Consider the following 17,580-nt stretch of genomic DNA (forward strand, 5'->3'; position numbering starts at 1 on the left):
CCCTGTCTCAAAATAAAAACTAGAAAAAAAGGGGGTTGGAGATGTTGCTCAGCGGTTGAGCACCCCTGGGTCCAAATCCCTGTATCCGCTGCCCCACAAAAAAAATTCTGGACGTCATAATGAAACTGAAGAAAACCAAAGACAACTGAAAAATGCTAAAAGCAATCAGAGGTTAAAAAAAGACATATTATTCTTGCAGGAGTCAGATTTCCAGTTAACTAGTAAACACAAAAGACAAATACAAAGGAATAATTTCAATATTTGTAAATAAACAACTGACAATCTAAAAATCTGTACTCAACAAAAACACCCTTCAAGAATGATGGTGAAATAGAGGCATTTTCAAACAAAACTAAGTTCATCTTCAATAGTCCCACACTAAAGGAAATTCTAAAGGATGTACTGTAAGTTGGTGGAAAATTAACTCAGAAAAGAAGTCTAGGATAAAAAAATATGAGAAAACAAAGTGATAAACATATGGATGAATTTAAATATATACCATTTGTATAAAAATATCTTGTGGGTTTTTTTTTTATGCTATAGAGAATTAAGATCCATAAGAATAACACATGTCAGGAGGGTAAATGGAGGGTAAAAGGACTTTAGGGTCTTTAAATTATCCAAGAGAAGATTTAAGATATTGATTGATTTTAAAATTATAAAAGTTAAGAACACATATTGTTGTTTTGGGAATAATACTAAAAATATAGAAACACAACTTATAAACTAATTGGGGGGAGAATGAATAGAAAAATAACAAATTCAGAAGAATGCAAGAAAAGAAAAAGAAACGGAATAGTTAGCCAGTACAAAAAGAATAAAGGAGATCAGAGTATTCACTCTTCAAGCAAAAGTATCAAAACCTCACAGGTCACTAAGCATCCAAGGCAATCCCTCAGAAAAGCAGAAAGGAGTAAGCTGACCAAACAGGGCCTGAGGGCTGTGACATCATCACCTTGTTAAATTTCATCTGTGTGGGGAAAAAATACTTAAAAGCAAAATATTTACCATCATTCTGGTGGCTGTCACTTGGCATCTCCCTTCTTGTCACTTCCTGCATCTAAAAAAAGGTTTGAAAGTTTAGAAAGAAGGGCATTCGCTGGCATTCAGACATGAGCTGATCAGACCAGGGGTTCAGAGTACTTTCCTATTAGCAAGGATGTTCATCCATGGAAGCAGGAGAAACCATCATTCAAGCAAAGGTCAAGCCTATTTTAAAAACAGTCAGAATACAAGGAGATGACAGAGTTGCTTTGAAGCAGGTAAGGAGACTACTTGAAAATACAAAATATCCTTAGAAGGTAAAGGACATACCAAAAGGTGAAATACTACATTTTTTCTGCTTAGATAACTCAGCATAGAAATTAGATAAGGCCACTTTTTCTTTTTCTTTTCTATTTAAAGAATTCCCATATTTATTTTACCTTTTGGTAAAGCTGAGTATCAACCACAGAAACTGATAGAAGTTTAATAGGCTGGTAATTAGTCCCAGGCATAACTAGGTAAGGGCTGAAGAAAAAAAAAAAAAAAAAAGAAAAAAGAAGCCACCTAAGCCACCTACGATTTGCTTTTAAAAAAAGGATCTTTTTGGTAGCCAGGCAGAGAAAGAAGTCCCACTTCCTTGTTTGTTAAACTGAAAGGATTTCAGCAATTTCCTTTTCCTGTCCAAGAAGAGGAGTGTTTTTAAAAAATCTAATAAGTGCTATCTAACTTTAAATATAGATTGGAGTATCCTTTTCTCCATTTCCTTAAATCAATTCTAAGATTTTTAAAAATGGTCATAGTGATTGTTTCTAAGTCCCCAAAGTAGAATCTTCAAAAACAAGGAAACCAATTAAATGCTTTCTTTTAAATTATTATTTAATAACAATAATTGAATAATAATTTTAAAAATTTAATTATTTATTTTAAAAATAAAGTATTATATACTCAAACTGAAGAAAAATCTTACTAACTTTAATAGTACAGTCTTGATCATCCAAATTGTACATGATTCAGAGTCTTTGCTTCTTTTCCCTCTGGTTATTTTCTATAATTTCATTGCTCATATAAATTTATCAAAGAAAAGGCAGACAAAGGGAGAAATTGAACATAAGAGTAGTCAATTCTGCTCTTTGTATCATATTCACTCACACAATAAATCTTATATAATGAATGGTTGCATGACTTTTTCTCGCCAAATTTTTCACTGAAAACTTGTTATTTTTAATTCTTTCCAAGTCTTGCATGATTTCTACCTTCCCATTGTCCATCACTTCTGTACTGTCTTCACCCCTTAAATTTTCTTTATTTTTTTCTGTTACACTGAAGAGCAGCTTTGGGAAAGCCACCCCTGAAATGGAACTCTGTAATTAAAAGGTAAAGGTAGAAAATGTAAGAGGCAACAGAGCAGGAGATGGAGAAATTGGGTAGAGAGGAGAGATTTTATAACCAGCCAAAAGATATTAATAGTTGCATTTCTGTTTGAGGACCAAAATACCTGGCATAAAATGTTATAAAGTTATATACATAAATATGTAACATTTGATAACAGATTAGTGAGAATAAGGGAAAGGGAGATTGAAATTAATAGAGAAAGTATTCTGCACTCTGTCTTGCCATTTCCTTTTAGAGGATCCAAAATGCCTTTATGGAACAAGGCCTCTTAGGCCTTCATAAATAATTCAGTGAGAATATTAAGCACTGGCTAGTCAACTGATCAGTAGGGGAGTGAATACATTACCTGTGGCCCCAGTGAGAAAGTGTCTGATTTCTGACCTGGTATACCATTGCCCTGGGTTGCAGAAGTGCTGGTTAGGGAATCCTTTATTTCCCGGCTGGGAAAGGGACTAAAAAGTCCTTTGTTTGAGTCTGTGTTAAAAGAAAAGGCATACAATGAAGCTCTGACCAGACTTCAAAGGAAAGCATGTCCTATAGAAAGATACTGGAGGAGAGGTAAGTGCTGGTTCTGTTGTCAACACTTGAACATCAAATTAAACAATCTCCAGCTACAGGAGGAGATGCTGGAAACAGACTTCGTGGATTACAATTCACAGTTCTAATCAGTAGTCTGCACTGATTCACCATTTCAAACCAGTCTCTTTCTGCCTTGATTTCCTCATTTGTAAAAAGAGAACACCTAATCATGATCTATTTCATAGAGAATACTTCTAAATCCTGAGGTTATCCAGCATTGTTTTAAAAACTATGATTAGGGAAATAACTTTAAAAATAAAAAGGGAAGCCAAAAACTGTATCCTAATTATGGCCGCCCTGGAAACTGATATCAAGAAGAATCAGTTAGGAATTCTATTAAGTTGTTAACATCTGTATAAAAGTTTTTGCATATCTTTTGTACCAGGGATTGAACCCAGGGGTGCTTAACCACTGACATACACCCTTTCTCTTTATTTTTAATTTCGAGAGAGGGTCTCACTAAGTTGCTGAGGTTGGCCTTGAACTTGCGATCCTCCTGTCACAGCCTCTTGAGTAGCTGGGATTACAGGCTAATGCCACCATGCCCAGCTAGTTTTTGCACATTCTTTTATTTATTTATTTATTTTAGTTGTAGATGGATATAATACCTTTATTTTATTTATTCATTTTTATGTGGTGTTGAAGATAGAACCCAGTGCCTCACACATGCCAGGCAAGCGCTCTACCACTGAGTCACAACCCCAACCCAGTTTTTGCACATTCTTGATCAATACTTTTAATTGTAGGATTCTGAAATCTGGAGTTTTATGGGGGAACTTGGATGAAAATAAATGTTTTGCATTTGTTTAGGGAAATTCTCTGTGCAGGATTGTGCAAGAATTATGATAGTTTCAAAGCCTTGGGTCTCCTTCAAACAATGTGCTCTTCTGCTACTTTCAGTGTCTCTGGCAATAGAAAGCCACTAAGAAAAGTCAATGTGAATGAGAACCCAACATGAATAAAGGTAGCTTCCTGAGAACCTTTGGGGCTCTAAAATGCTTCCTAATTCTGAGTTACCTTGGACTGAAATGTCCTATGTAAGCACAAAATACTGTTCCACCATTGGACTTGACAGAACTGTTCTCAAAATAACAAAAGCTCTTAAACTTATATTCTCCAGTTCCTACTATAGTAGTACTGCAGGAAAAACAAGATGAGTCAGAAGCCTGATTCCCTATAGAAAAGGCAAATGGTCAGGAGGCTATAATTTGGGTTCAGGCTCCTTTTACCCTTATCCTGTAGAACAAGACTTCGAAGGTGTCCAAGTCCCTGCTCCACCCTTCTTTTCATTCTCCAGCACTTATGCTCCTTTTCATATTCACAGATTCTTTTTCTTTCCTTCAACCTACTTCTTGGTTCAAACAAATCCCCCACAGTTCTAAACTCTTTGGTAAGTGCTATCACCACACCTTCTCCTGTGTTTCAGCTGTCACCTAAATCTGGATGACCCTAAATTGAAATGTCCTCTGATCTCTCTTTTGATGTCCAGACCTAAATTTATTGAATAATCCCAAAGAGTGCCCCATAGAGGCACAAATACAAAGAGTCAGTATTTTCCAAACCAAACTCACTGTCTTTATTTCCAAAACTCTTCCTGCTGGTGTCATCCCAATCTTGGCACTGGCATACCTGCTTACTGAATCCCTCAAGACAGAAACCTGTTCTGGGACTCTCATTCAGCTGAAATTTCAATCAATTATAAAGTTCTATAGAGTCAATCTTTTTTGTGGAGGGAGCTTTATTTTAATTGAAATATAATTGACATATCATTCCTTCCACTTTATTTTTTTTGACAGAACTAGGGATCAAATCCAGGGCCTTGTGCATGCTAGGTAAGCACACTGAACTATATTCGAGGTCTCCTCTTCATCCTTTTAGAGTACAATTAAGGGACTGGGGTTGTGGCTCAATGGTAAAGTGTTTGCCTCACATATATGAGGCACTGGGTTCGATCCTTAGCACCATATAAAAATAATTAAGTAAGATAAAGGTATTGTGTTCCTCTACAACTAAAAATATATTTTTTAAAAAGAGTACAATTCAGGGGTTCTTAGTATATTCACAATATTGTGCAACCATCATCATCTCATTTTAGAACATTTCATCACCCCCAAGAGAAATCCCATAGCTATCACTGCCAATTCTCCCCTCCCTGCCATTTTCTGGAAACCACCAATATACTTTCCATCTCTATGTATTTGCCTATTCTAGATATTGAATATAAATGGAATAATACAAATATGGTCTTTTGTGTCTGGCTTCTTTCACTTAGCATGATGTTTTCAAGATACATTTTGTAGCATATATTAGTACTTCATTCCTTCTTTTTTTTTTTTTTTTTTTTTTTTTGTGGTGCTGGGGATTGAACCCAGGGCCTTGTGCTTGCAAGGCAAGCACTCTACCAACTGAGCTATCTCCCCAGCCCACATTTCTTCTTTTTTAAAGAAATATTTTTAGATGTTGATAGACCTTTATTTTATTCATTTATTTATATTTGGTGCTGAGGATAGAACCCAGTATCTCACACATGCTAGGCAAGCGTTCTACCACTGAGCCACAACCCCAGCCCCTATTTACTTCTTCTTTTTTGGGTACCGGGGATTGAACTCAGGAGCACTCAACCACTGAGCCACAATCCCAGCCCTATTATGTATTTTATTTAGAGACAGGGTCTCACTGAGTTGCTTAGTGCCTTGCTTTTGCTGATGCTGGTTTTGAACTCAAGATCCTCCTGCCTCAGCCTTCCAAGATGCTGGGATTACAGGCGTGTGCCATTGTGCCTGGTTCATTCCTTATTATGGTTGAATAATATTCCTTATATGGTATACCACATTTTGCTTACCCACATTCATCAGTCAGTGGACTTTTTGGCTATTGTGAGTGATGCTGTTTTCATTCTTGTACAAATGTTTTTATAGACATAGGTTTTTATTTCACTTGATTATATACCTAGTAGTAGAATCACTGGGTCAAATGGTAACTGTGTTTAACTTTTTGAGAAATCGAAACTATTTTCCAAAGCAGCTGTACAATTTTACTTTCCCATCAGCAGTGTGTGAGGGCTCCAATTTCTCCACATCCTTGCTCTCAGTTATTGGTCTTTTTGATTATAGTCATCCTAGTATGTGTGAAGTGATATCTTATTGTGGTTTTGATTTGCATTTCCCTGATGGCTAGTGGTGTTGAATATTTCATGTGCTTATTGGCGAGCTGCCTATCTTCTCTGGAGAAATGTCAATTCAAATCTTTTGCCTGCATTTTAATTAAGTTGCTTGACTTTTTGTTATTCAGTTGTAAGACTTCTTTACGTAGGCCAGGCATGGTGGCACATACCTGCAATCTCAGTGACTTGGGAGGCTGAGGCAGGAAGATCACAAGTTCAAGGCCAGCACTCAGCAACTTAGTGAGACCCTGTTTCAAAATAAAAAATAAAAGGAGCAGGGGGTGTAGTTCAATGGTAAAGCACCCCTGGGATCAATCTATAGTATTGTGAAAGAAAGTTTTAAAAATAAATACTAGACCCTTGCCAGATGTACAGCTTGCAAATATTTCTTCCTATTTTGTGAGTTGTCTTTCCACTTTCTTGGTAGTATCTTTTGAGACACAAATTTTTAATTTTTATGAAATTCAATTTATCTTTTCTTTTAGTTGCTTGGGTTTGGGGTGTCATAGCCAAGATATGGGTTACTCTTGAAAAAGAAAATCTGATACTTTACTCTGTCACCATTATTACTAAGTATGTCATATACAATAATCAAGAAAAAAATCAGAAAAAAATTTGCACACTTAGGTAAATTTTTTCTTGTCTTATACTTCAGTACATTTTCTTTTTTCAGATATAAAATATGGCCAGCACTTAATTCCAAGGCACATGTAATTATGACATTATCATGCAGCCCAGGTTTTTATACCTGTATAACCAAGGTGATAGGATCATATTGGCTTTATAATGCTGAAACCGGGGCAAAGAACTAATAGTTGGCTACTTCTACTACCAATAACCATAGCTGGGTGAGACTCTGCTTCACATTTGGCCAAAGACATAGCAATCCACAGGAAGATGAAACAGAAATGCATGACCCATATCACAATCAGGGAAGGACTTGTTTCCTAGCTCTGGGAGGACACTTCAGCTGTTTGCTGTTCAGGGTCTATGCCAGCTGCAGAGAATCGCCTCCAGATGTCAGGCCCTGTCACAAACAGTCCACTTTCCGTGACAAAGCTAGACAGGGTACAAAGGCCCAGTCATTTCAGCCTGGTAGGGGACATTCTGAGAGACAGTTCTTATTCCAGAACTCTCTTTCTTTTCAACCCTCGACTCCTCCTTCTTTTTAAAATATATTTTCCTTTGTTCTAATTAGCTATACAGGTCAGTAGAATGCATTTGGGCACGTTATTGATCTTAGTGTTGATCTGTAAAGAATATCTTGTGCCCTGGATTCCACTGAGATGAATTAAGAGCAGAAATAACTTATCTTTCATTCATTTTTAAAATAAATGAAGCCTTGAGCCACTTCCTTCAAACAGTTAATAACCAATAAAAATTTAACCCTCAATTTTTAAAATATTAATTTGTAATAACTATAGAAGATATGACAACCACAAAAGGAAATAAGTATTTTTCCCACCATGAACAGACTTCCATGAACACAATAATCTTGTGGTTTTCCCCCTTAATATCTTGTATTTTTTTATTCAGAAATTGAATTTTTTGAAGTCTGGACTCCTGTAAAACAGAGCAGGTAAAAATGCTTAGTGTTTTGTCTCCAGGCTTTCTTTTCACATCCTCAAGGATTTAACCAATCTGTGCTTCTTCATTTGTAGTTCCACTATTACTACACCACTCAGGTTAGATCCTCCTTGTCCCCAACTTGAACTGCTGCCTCCAATTCCTGCCCATAGACTGAATTTAGCTTGAGTTATATCTTTCCTCCCACATCATGCTTCATCTCTAAAACATTTTTAATTGTTACCCATTTTCAAGGGAGCAAAATGAACATTATTAGTACAGGGGCTTCTTGCAACTTGGCCTTAGCACCAGTCATAAAGTGAGTCAATTTCTTGATCTGTATGCCTGTATTTGTGCTGCTTTTCTCTACATTGACAGCCCTTTCCCCTCAATTATGTCCACTGAATGCCTAACTTAAGTGTCTCCCCTCTTGGAAAGCCTTTTCTCAGGCCCCTAAGTAGTACTAACTGCTATTACCTACCTCACACAGCTTTGTGTCTGCCACAGTGAACCTCTTGTCTCAGATCTGTTACCTAATTAGCTGTGATAAATTGCTCTTGACACTATTATGCCATTTCCTTGTCTGTCTACCTCCTAACCCAGGATCTTCCCAGTTGATACACACTTCTTTGCTAAATGGCTCTCCTTTTCACTAGTGTAGAGACTATTCTCCACCATTCACTACACCCCTCTTAAAGAAACACTACCCTCCCATAAGAGTTCTAGACTGCCAACATCTGGATTCATATTTGAGACAGAAATTAACTTCTATCTTGTTTAAGCCACTATTTTGGGAAGTCTCTGCTATTCCAAGTTGACCTTTATCTAGCTAACTCCATCATAGCTAAACCAAGATGATGAGAATCAACAGGTTGAAAATAGATGGATTTTAATAAGTTATAAAGACACATTTTCTAGGCATAGGAATGAGCCACTGGGAATACTGTGGTAAATTTTTCTTTTGCTTTTTAAAATAAAAGTCACAGGGCTGGGGAGATAGCTCAGTTGGCAGAGTGCTTGCCTTGCAAGCACAAGGCCCTGAGTTCGATCCCCAGCACCGCAAAAAAAAAAAAAATAAAAAAATAAATAAATAAATAAATAAATAAATAAATAAAAATAGAATAAAATAAAATAAGATTCACAAGATCAACATACTTTAGGTGTGAATTAATTTATTTATTGAGGTGCTGGGGGACTGAACCCCTGCTTCTTGCATTCTAGGTAGGCACTTCATCGCTGAGCTACACCTCCAGGTGATCTTAATTAAAGGTAAAAAGAATTGCTTAGAAGAATAAGCAGAGTCCCTTTCAACTCTCAGAGTCCATGTGTGGTATATACCTATGTCTATGGGATAAGTGTATATTATCTTTACTAAAGCATTTAATATTCTCCACAATCTGATCTTCTAACTAACATAAACCCTCTATCCCAACCACACCATCACCAACTTTTTCATGACCTTCATTCTCACATTCATGCAGCTGTTCACACCACTCCTACCAACCAAAATGTGCTGCTCCTCCCTTCAGGCCATCCCACAACTCACAGCTTTTAAGTTCTGAAGGCATTGTGTCCACGACTGCCACAAAGTCTTTGCCCACTGTCCCAGTGCATTCTGAGTTTCTATAGCATGTCAGCATCCACAACTTTGTTTCTCAAGCTCAAATTTTTTTTGAGGTATTGGGGATTGAATCCAGGGGTGCTCTGTTACTAAGTTATCTACAGCCCCTTATTAAAAAGTTTTACTTTTAAACAGATTCTTGCTAAGTTGCCCGGACTGGCCTTGAACTTGGAATCCTCCTGCCTCAGGCTAATGAGCTGCTGGGATTACAGGAGTGCACTACTGCACCTGGCTAAGAATCCAGTTTGAGAAAATGTAATTTAAGAAACTAATCTCAGTATATAATGACATCTTAGACTATATTGGAAGGCAATTTGGCCATTTTTTTAATGAGGCTCTTACCATAAAATCCAGCAATTGTGTTCTTTAGTAGTTATCCAAATAAAGAAAACTTTTGTCCACACAAAAATCTACATAAGTATGCTTATAACATATTTGTTCACAATTGCCAAAACTTGGAAGTAACCAAGATGTTCTTCAGAAAGTGAGTGGATAAGTAAACTGTGATACATCTAGACAGTGACTACTATTCAGCACTAAAGAAATAGCTAACAACGCATGAAAAGACATGGAAGAACACAAACGTATATTGCTATGTGAATCTTTTTTTTTTTTTGGTACTGGGGATTGAACTCAGGGCCTCATGAGGCAAGCAGTCTACCAACTGAGCTATATCCCCAGCCCTTATATTGCTATGTGAAAGAAGCCAATCTGAAAAGGTTATATATCATATGATTCTAAGTATATGGCATTCTGGATAAGGCAAAATTATGGAGATAGTAAAAAGATGAGTTGTTGCCAGGGGTTAGGGGAGGAAAGGATGAATAGGAGGCACACTGGATCTCAGGGCAGTGAAAACATCTGTATAACGGTGGATACATGTCATTTAACACTTGTTAAAACCAACAAAATGTACAACGGTAAAAGTGAACCATAATGTAAACTATAGGTTTTGAGTAGCTTCATCTGATTGTAATAAATGTACTAACGTGGGGCAGGATGTTAATGATAGAGGACTTTATGCATGTGGTGGGATGGTGGCATATTGAAACTCTTAGTCTTCTCTAATTTTTCTATGAATCTAAACTTTAAAAAATAATATCTATTTTTAAAATAGCAGTGTATTACTGCAAAATAACTTTTTTGACATCTTTTCAATGTCTTGCATAATTATCAGATAAAAGACAAAAAATAAAGAGTTTTGAACTTCCTATGGTCCTCTGAGATATATCCCTGGACTAGGGGTCCACAGTCCTGAGTGCAAAGATCTATATCAATCATTTGACATTTTCATATATACTACCTGTAATTGTTACATAGCTCTTTCTTATTTGTATCATATTTTTCTAATGATGTTGCAAATGTTTAAGGAAATATTTCATTATCTATGTTCCAGAAGATAAGTTATGAATTTACAAAAATAGGAAATATCTTTTGGTTGAGGAATAAAACCAATTTCACTAAAAGGAACCCTGTATGCCAGGCCGAAGAGTTCAAACTTAATGTAGTAGTTGAGTGGAAGTCACTGAGGTTTTTAACCAGGTAAGTATAATTAATTATCACAGGTGTATTTTAAGACAATTAATCTGGCAGCAAAGTATAAAATGAATGGAAGGATAAAGAAATGGGTATTTTGATGATACATGGACAGAGTTGGCATTCCAACTAGCTCTGCCAGTTAGTATATCACTTGGACAAATTATTTCACCTCTTTGGGTCTCAGTTCCTCTGTCAAATCACCTTCAAGGTTGGAAGGATTAAATGAAATCATGGACAGTACCCGGGTGAGAGTTTTTCAGTCAGTGAATGATAACTATTAAGGATACTGAGAGGTATAAATATTCCCCTGGGTTTTAGAGGAACAGCAGCATCAAATATCAATATAAGCCAGGCATAGTGGTGCTTGCCTGTAATCCCAGCTACTTGAGGGGCTGAGGCAGGAGGATTGCAAGTTGAGGCCAGCCTTAGCAACTTATCAAAACCATGTCTCAAAATCAAATTTAAAAAAGGACCATAAATGGACTTCAGTGGTAGAACACTTGCCTTGGTTCAATACCCAGAACTACACAACACACACATACGTGCGTGCACATGCGGGCGCGCGCGCACACACACACACACACACACACACACACACACACACACACACACACACACACAAAGAAAGAAAATAAAGAAATAAAAGAAAAAAGGGAAAGCAAACAAATAAACCTAACATAATACTGAGTTATAGTAATAGAAGAATTATGGTGGCACTTATGAAACCCAAGGAGCTGTGTAGGATGGGGAGAGGGGTTCATTTGTTCTTTCTTTTTTTTTTTTTGTGGTGCTGGGGATCGAACCCAGGGCCTTGTGCTTGCAAGGCAAGCACTCTACCAACTGAGCTATCTCCCCAGCCTTGTTCTTTTGTTTTTTAAGGGGACATATTTCACTTGAGGGGCTGAAAAGTTATACAATGGGAATTCCAAGTGTATGTAACTAGTTGATCAACAGAAATAACAGACTGGTATAGAGAGATACTGTACCAGGTTGCAAAGCTAGACTATTTTTTAAAAATGTATTTTTTTCTTTTTTTGCCACATTTATTTATTGGTACATTATAGTTGTACACATGGATGGTATCTGTTGCTACATATTTGTACATGCATACAATATAACTATATACATTGGCCAATATCACTTACCAGCACTTACCCTCTCCCTCCACACCTTCTACTCCTTAGGCCCTTTTCTCTACTGATTTCCCTTTGATTTTTAGAGGATCCATCCCTACCTCTCTTTTTCTTTTCCTCTCTAGCTTCTGCATATGACAGAAAACATGACCCTTGACCTTCTGAGTTTGACTTAATTCACTTAACATGATGATCTCTAGTTCCACCCATTTTCCTACAATTGCCATAATTTCATTTTTATTCATGACTGAATAAAATTCCATTGTGAATACATACCATATTTTCTTTTTTTTTGATTAAAGGATAATATATATTTTAAAAGATAATAATACAAAAATTGAGATGGCAGAACTAAGACCCTAACTGTCATATGAACATCTATAAGTAAGTTAATCTTATTAATAGAAGGGGAAAGATGCCAGGTTGGATTAGAAATAAAATTTAATTGTATGCTGTATGCAAGTACATATACAAAAAAGATTCAGAAAGCTTAAAGTAAAAAACCGACAAAAATATAACAAGAAAATTCAAAGAAAAAGAACCTAAGGGCCACAATTCTCAATTCTCAACAGACAAGGCGTTAGAGGAGATAAACTTTGTAATGGAAAATACATTCACTATCTATAAAGGCTTGTGCATAGAACACAATATCAACATTCATAATGTAAATTGACAAAAGTAAAATAATCTACTATCATAATCCAAACTAAATTTTTCTCACTAGCCAAATTAGCCAAAAAAGTTATTACTAAATATATAGGCACAGACAGAGAAAATATAAATAGCATGGGGACTATGGTTGTGAATACTATTTATTAAACTTGAAACCCAGAAAGCAGAGACAGAACATTAAAGTATTTATGAAATAGATAAAAAACTATCTATTTAAATGTGAAAATACCCAGTAAATTACAGAAAGTAGAAAGGGTAAGAGAAGTTTATCCTCTGAACACAAGGTAATAAAATGAAACAAATAATAAAGTTTAAAGGTATAAAAGCTCTATTTAAAAAAGTTATTTCAATCTATTCTTAGTATACCACATTTTCTTTACTCATTCATCAACTGATGGACACCTAGGCTGGTTCCATAGTTTAACTATTGTGAATTGTCCTGTTATAAACATGGGTATACATGTCTTACTGTAGTAAAATGACTTTAATTCTTCACAACAAATACTGAAGAGTGGTAAGATGAGTATTTTTGACGTGAGAAAATATAAAATAAATAAAAATCTATTTACTGATAAAACAACTTCTAAAAATAGATTAGATCAATAAGGGCAAAGAATACAGAAAGAGCAGAAGAGCCTAAAGATATAGTCTAGGTATGCTTATTTGGGGGATGTGGAAGAGAGAGCCTTTGAAAGAGTCAAGGATTATGTGGTTAGAATGGGAGGAGGATCCAAGATAGTAGGTGTTCTCTGCCCTTTCAAAATGCTTGGTGGGAGAACACTGTTTTGAACAAATGAGCTAGTGGGAGTTGTTTTCCAGGAAAGCTTTCTCTTAGCCTGTGACATGACCATCAACGTGGCATAACCACTTTAATCATATTGGATTACCAATAGTGCTTACGGGCCACCTTCCCTGGGGATCTACTACAAATACAATTTGCAGTGGAAAACAGCTATTTAATGCCTCAAAGTAAGAAATAAGTTTTATATTTTAAAAATCCAGGCAACAGCTGGTACTTCCAAGAACCTTTAGAAATAGGCTGTCTAGTATAGTTTGTTCTCAGTAGAACACTTTAGGACATTTGAGCTCATAGAATAAGTCTTTGTGCTAATGACACAATATGACATAAATGGAGTCTAATTCAACTCATACAAAAAGGGGCAAATTATGTTTCAAAGTATTTTTCTGTCTGGAAACGGATATATAAATGGTAAGAAAAAGTAACTAGAAAAAGTAGACTGTACACCAAAGGCATTCGTAACAGGGAAGTCTTTATAACAAAGTATAAACTGGGATTCTCATTAGAAATAAGGTTATGAGTAATTAAAATGTTGTTCTCATGCACTTTAGTATACTTTCCAAAATTATTATAAAAATTGCATCCATTTTGAAATAAAGATTGCTGTTAAAATGAAATAAAGCAACCTATAGTCCCATCACTTATGTGCACTGAAACAGCAAAGAAAGAAAAGGTAAAATAATATGTCAATATGGTTTATTTCACCACAAAATACTGTGAAAATGATTTATCAATAAATGTCTACATGGATAGATAAGTCAGGAAAATAAAATACTGTAGGTTGTGAACTGAAAACCTTTAATATCTAAACTACAGAGCCAATCTATTAAATTATTGCTGAGATTTTAGAAAATCTACTGATTTTTAGAGTTTATATATAATTCAATAGCTCCTTCAAAAGGACAAAGACCTTGAGACAGAAGAAAGTTAAAGGCTATCTGATTTCACTGATGAAGAGGCCAGGTTAATTCACAAGGGTGCACTGTATAATTTATCTGTTGGAAACACTTCTCCTGGCCTGTGGCAGGACCATTAATGTGGCATAGCCACTTTAATCATATTGGATTATCCACCATGCTTACAGAAATATAGTATAACACAAGAGATTCTGTAGCTGGGAAGGTACTTGGCTGGGGAGCCCAGGAGGACCAGGGTGTGAGTGGCACAGACATAGATGAATTGTGAATCTGACTAACAAAATCAATCACCTTAGCAATGCCCAGGGGGATGTGGGGTTGGGTAAAGTAATTTTAGTGTATACTAATGATATAAAATGATATAAATAAAATTGAACTCTATTGCTTTTGTGCTTTGAAGGGTTCTGAGTTACACCTACTCTACAGTGGCAGTGAAAGGAAGAGGGAAAAATACAGTCAATAAATCTTGTACTTGTTTCAAATCTATAATCTCTCAACTACTTTGTCTTCTTCCAATTCAAGACTGGCTATGACAGTTGAGACAACTGATGTCTTAATCATTTTATGATCATAGAGAGAAAGTTTACCTGTTTCAATCCTGGTGTCAACACCAGCATTGACTTTTGATGCAGAGCCCTCATCTGTCACACAGTTTTTTATTGTCTTCTCCCTAGAGCTGTCACAGAAGAACTCATTTAGAACACCAAAAAAAGGTTCTAAGATCACCAATCCATAATATTTATAAAACATTAGTTCATGGTGGTCAGATTCTTTCCCAGATGCTATGACATATTAATTTAACTATTTTTTACAAATATCTCAGTTAAAGTCATAATATTTATTTATTTATTTATTTATTTAATTTTGGGTACTGGGGATTAAATTCAGGGGCACTCAACCACTGAGCCACATCCCCAATCCTATTTTGCATTTTATTAGAGACAGGGTCTCACTGAGTTGCTTAGCACCTCACTTTTGCTGAGGCTGGGTTTGAACGCAAGATCCTCCTGCCTCAGCCTCCCAAGCCCCTGGGATTACAGGTGTGTACCGCTATGCCAGGCTCATAATTTTTAAAAAGTCATAATATTTATACTGGTAATGGTGAGAGAGAAGGACACTATCACTCAGCCTTTAAAGTGTAAAAGTCAGAAAATTTAGCACTTACTCTGTTTTTTTTTTTTTGTCAGAAACTTAAGTCTGAATGATTGAGTAGGATATTTTCTTTTTAATTAATTAAAATGCTCATAGGACACAGAAAGGAATATTCTGCTGTCAAGAATTATAGTGGAGACAACTATAGCCATTAGAAAAATAGATAAGAGGTAAATGTTTGCACTTGATTGAGGAAGTACCTTGGGAAGTGGAAGTATAGGAAGTGCTAAGCTCTTTAAACTCACCATCTCATTCAATCAATAAATCCTGCCTACTAGTATTCACCCCTTTTTATAGGTGGGGGAACTGACTTCATTCAAGATTGGAAAGCTTATATGATTTTTAAAAAAATATTTTTATTAGGTTGTTGATGAACCTTTATTTATTTATTTGTATGCAGTGCCGGGAATCAAACTCAGTGCCTCACACATGCTAGGCAAATACTCTACCACTAAGTCACAATCCCTGCCCAGCTTGTATGATATTAATACTGAGAATAGAGTAACATTTTATGTCTGATTTAGCAATCACTTATATGGTACCTAAACAAACGATGGAACTACTTATTTGCCTTACTAGAAAGTTTATTCAGTTATACATTAATTCATCTCTGTGTTACTGTAGTAAGCAGGAAACTCCAGTGAATTTAAGATAGGAATTCGTTTACAAACTATATATACAAATAACTTTTAGAAACATCCCATTTCTATTTACAGCAAAGTAAATTTTATTTTGTTAATTAACCTCAATAAACTTGATTTTTAAAAAATAGTGAGCTAAGGAAAAAATAGGAAACTAAAGATGTTCTTTGAGGGTTACACTATAAAATACAGAGATCAGAGCAGAAATAGGCAAAGTCACTAGAAAAGAAGATGCTAGGCCACCAGGCATTGACCTCATTCATTCATCATTCAACAAATGATTTTTTTTATTTTTTAGATATTTTTTATTTGACAATGGATCTTTAGTTAGTTAATTAATTAATTAATTAATTAATATGCAGTGCTAAGGATTGAACCCAGGGCCTTATACATGCCAGGCAAACATTCTACCACTAAACCACAACCCCAGCCTCTCAACAAATAATTCTTATCACTTTCTATGTGCTAGGCAATGACTTGGGCACCACAGACCCTACAATAAAGACCAACAAGGTCCTCAGGCTCATGGAGCTTATGTTCTAGTAAGGGGGAAATACAATTAAAAAGTAAACAAGAGTTATTCTGGAGAAGAACAGAAGAATAATGTTGTAGAGATATAGTCACAATAGCTTGTTAAATTAAAAACAGTATGAACAAGAAACAAATTACTGTAAAATAAATGTTATACATATTACTAGATGCACATAAATTTATATACACAGAATACATACATGCATACGCCTAAGTAAAAGCATATGGGATTTTGGGTTACTTATTTTGTTTCTTGTGGGTTTTTCCTATACTTTCCAAATTCTCAAAAATAAGCATGTGTTACTTTTGTCATTAGAACAAAATACTAACATAACAACTACATGTATCTACAGTACACAGATGCCTAGGATGTATATGCCTATATGTATACCAAATATTATTAATAGTTAACTCTCAGTGGTAGGTCATAAAGTGATTTTTTTCAGTGTACTTGTAGGTATTATTTAAATTGTAATTATTTATCTAATTTTCATTTAAAATAATAAAACTAATTTTTTTAAAGCATGAGTTTTGGGGTAGAAGATATGGTACCTTCATTTTATGGAATTTTAGTAGCAATAAATGAAAATATCTAACATTCAAAGACAGCTTCAAGGTCTGTTTACCTTTCATTTTGTAGAGAAATACCATCCTTTTCTTCTTTTGACAAATTTATCTCTAACAGTCTTGCCCATGGTAATTTAAATTTCCTTATTCAATAGAAAAATATTATGTGCTGATTGATAATTCTATCAAGAAAAAGAGTTGCTAAGCACTTATGAGAAGTCATCTCATAATGTTGCTATCTATAAACTGTAAGCAACAACTTTGGAGAATTTACAAGTCTATCCAAAGCACACTTATCAGTTCAAGAAAGCAGGAATGAACCCA

General features: G+C 35.4%; 1 protein-coding gene across 9 annotated transcripts in view; it reads right to left on the reverse strand.

Moving 5' to 3' along the window:
- The window catches only part of LRRC36 (leucine rich repeat containing 36), a 59,584-nt gene that overhangs the window by 21,172 nt on the left and 20,832 nt on the right, over nucleotides 1-17,580 (reverse strand). For all 9 annotated transcript variants that reach the window (XM_079118492.1, XM_079118497.1, XM_079118495.1 and 6 more), the window contains 3 exons: nucleotides 14,953-15,041; nucleotides 2,723-2,850; nucleotides 1,009-1,060 (listed from right to left, as the gene is read on the reverse strand). In XM_079118492.1, the coding sequence (XP_078974618.1) occupies nucleotides 1,009-1,060; nucleotides 2,723-2,850; nucleotides 14,953-15,041 (269 nt within the window). The remainder of the gene's footprint in view (nucleotides 1-1,008; nucleotides 1,061-2,722; nucleotides 2,851-14,952; nucleotides 15,042-17,580) is intronic.

Source organism: Sciurus vulgaris (genome assembly GCF_902686455.1).
Source record: "Sciurus vulgaris genome assembly, chromosome: 17".
NCBI lineage: Eukaryota > Metazoa > Chordata > Mammalia > Rodentia > Sciuridae > Sciurus > Sciurus vulgaris.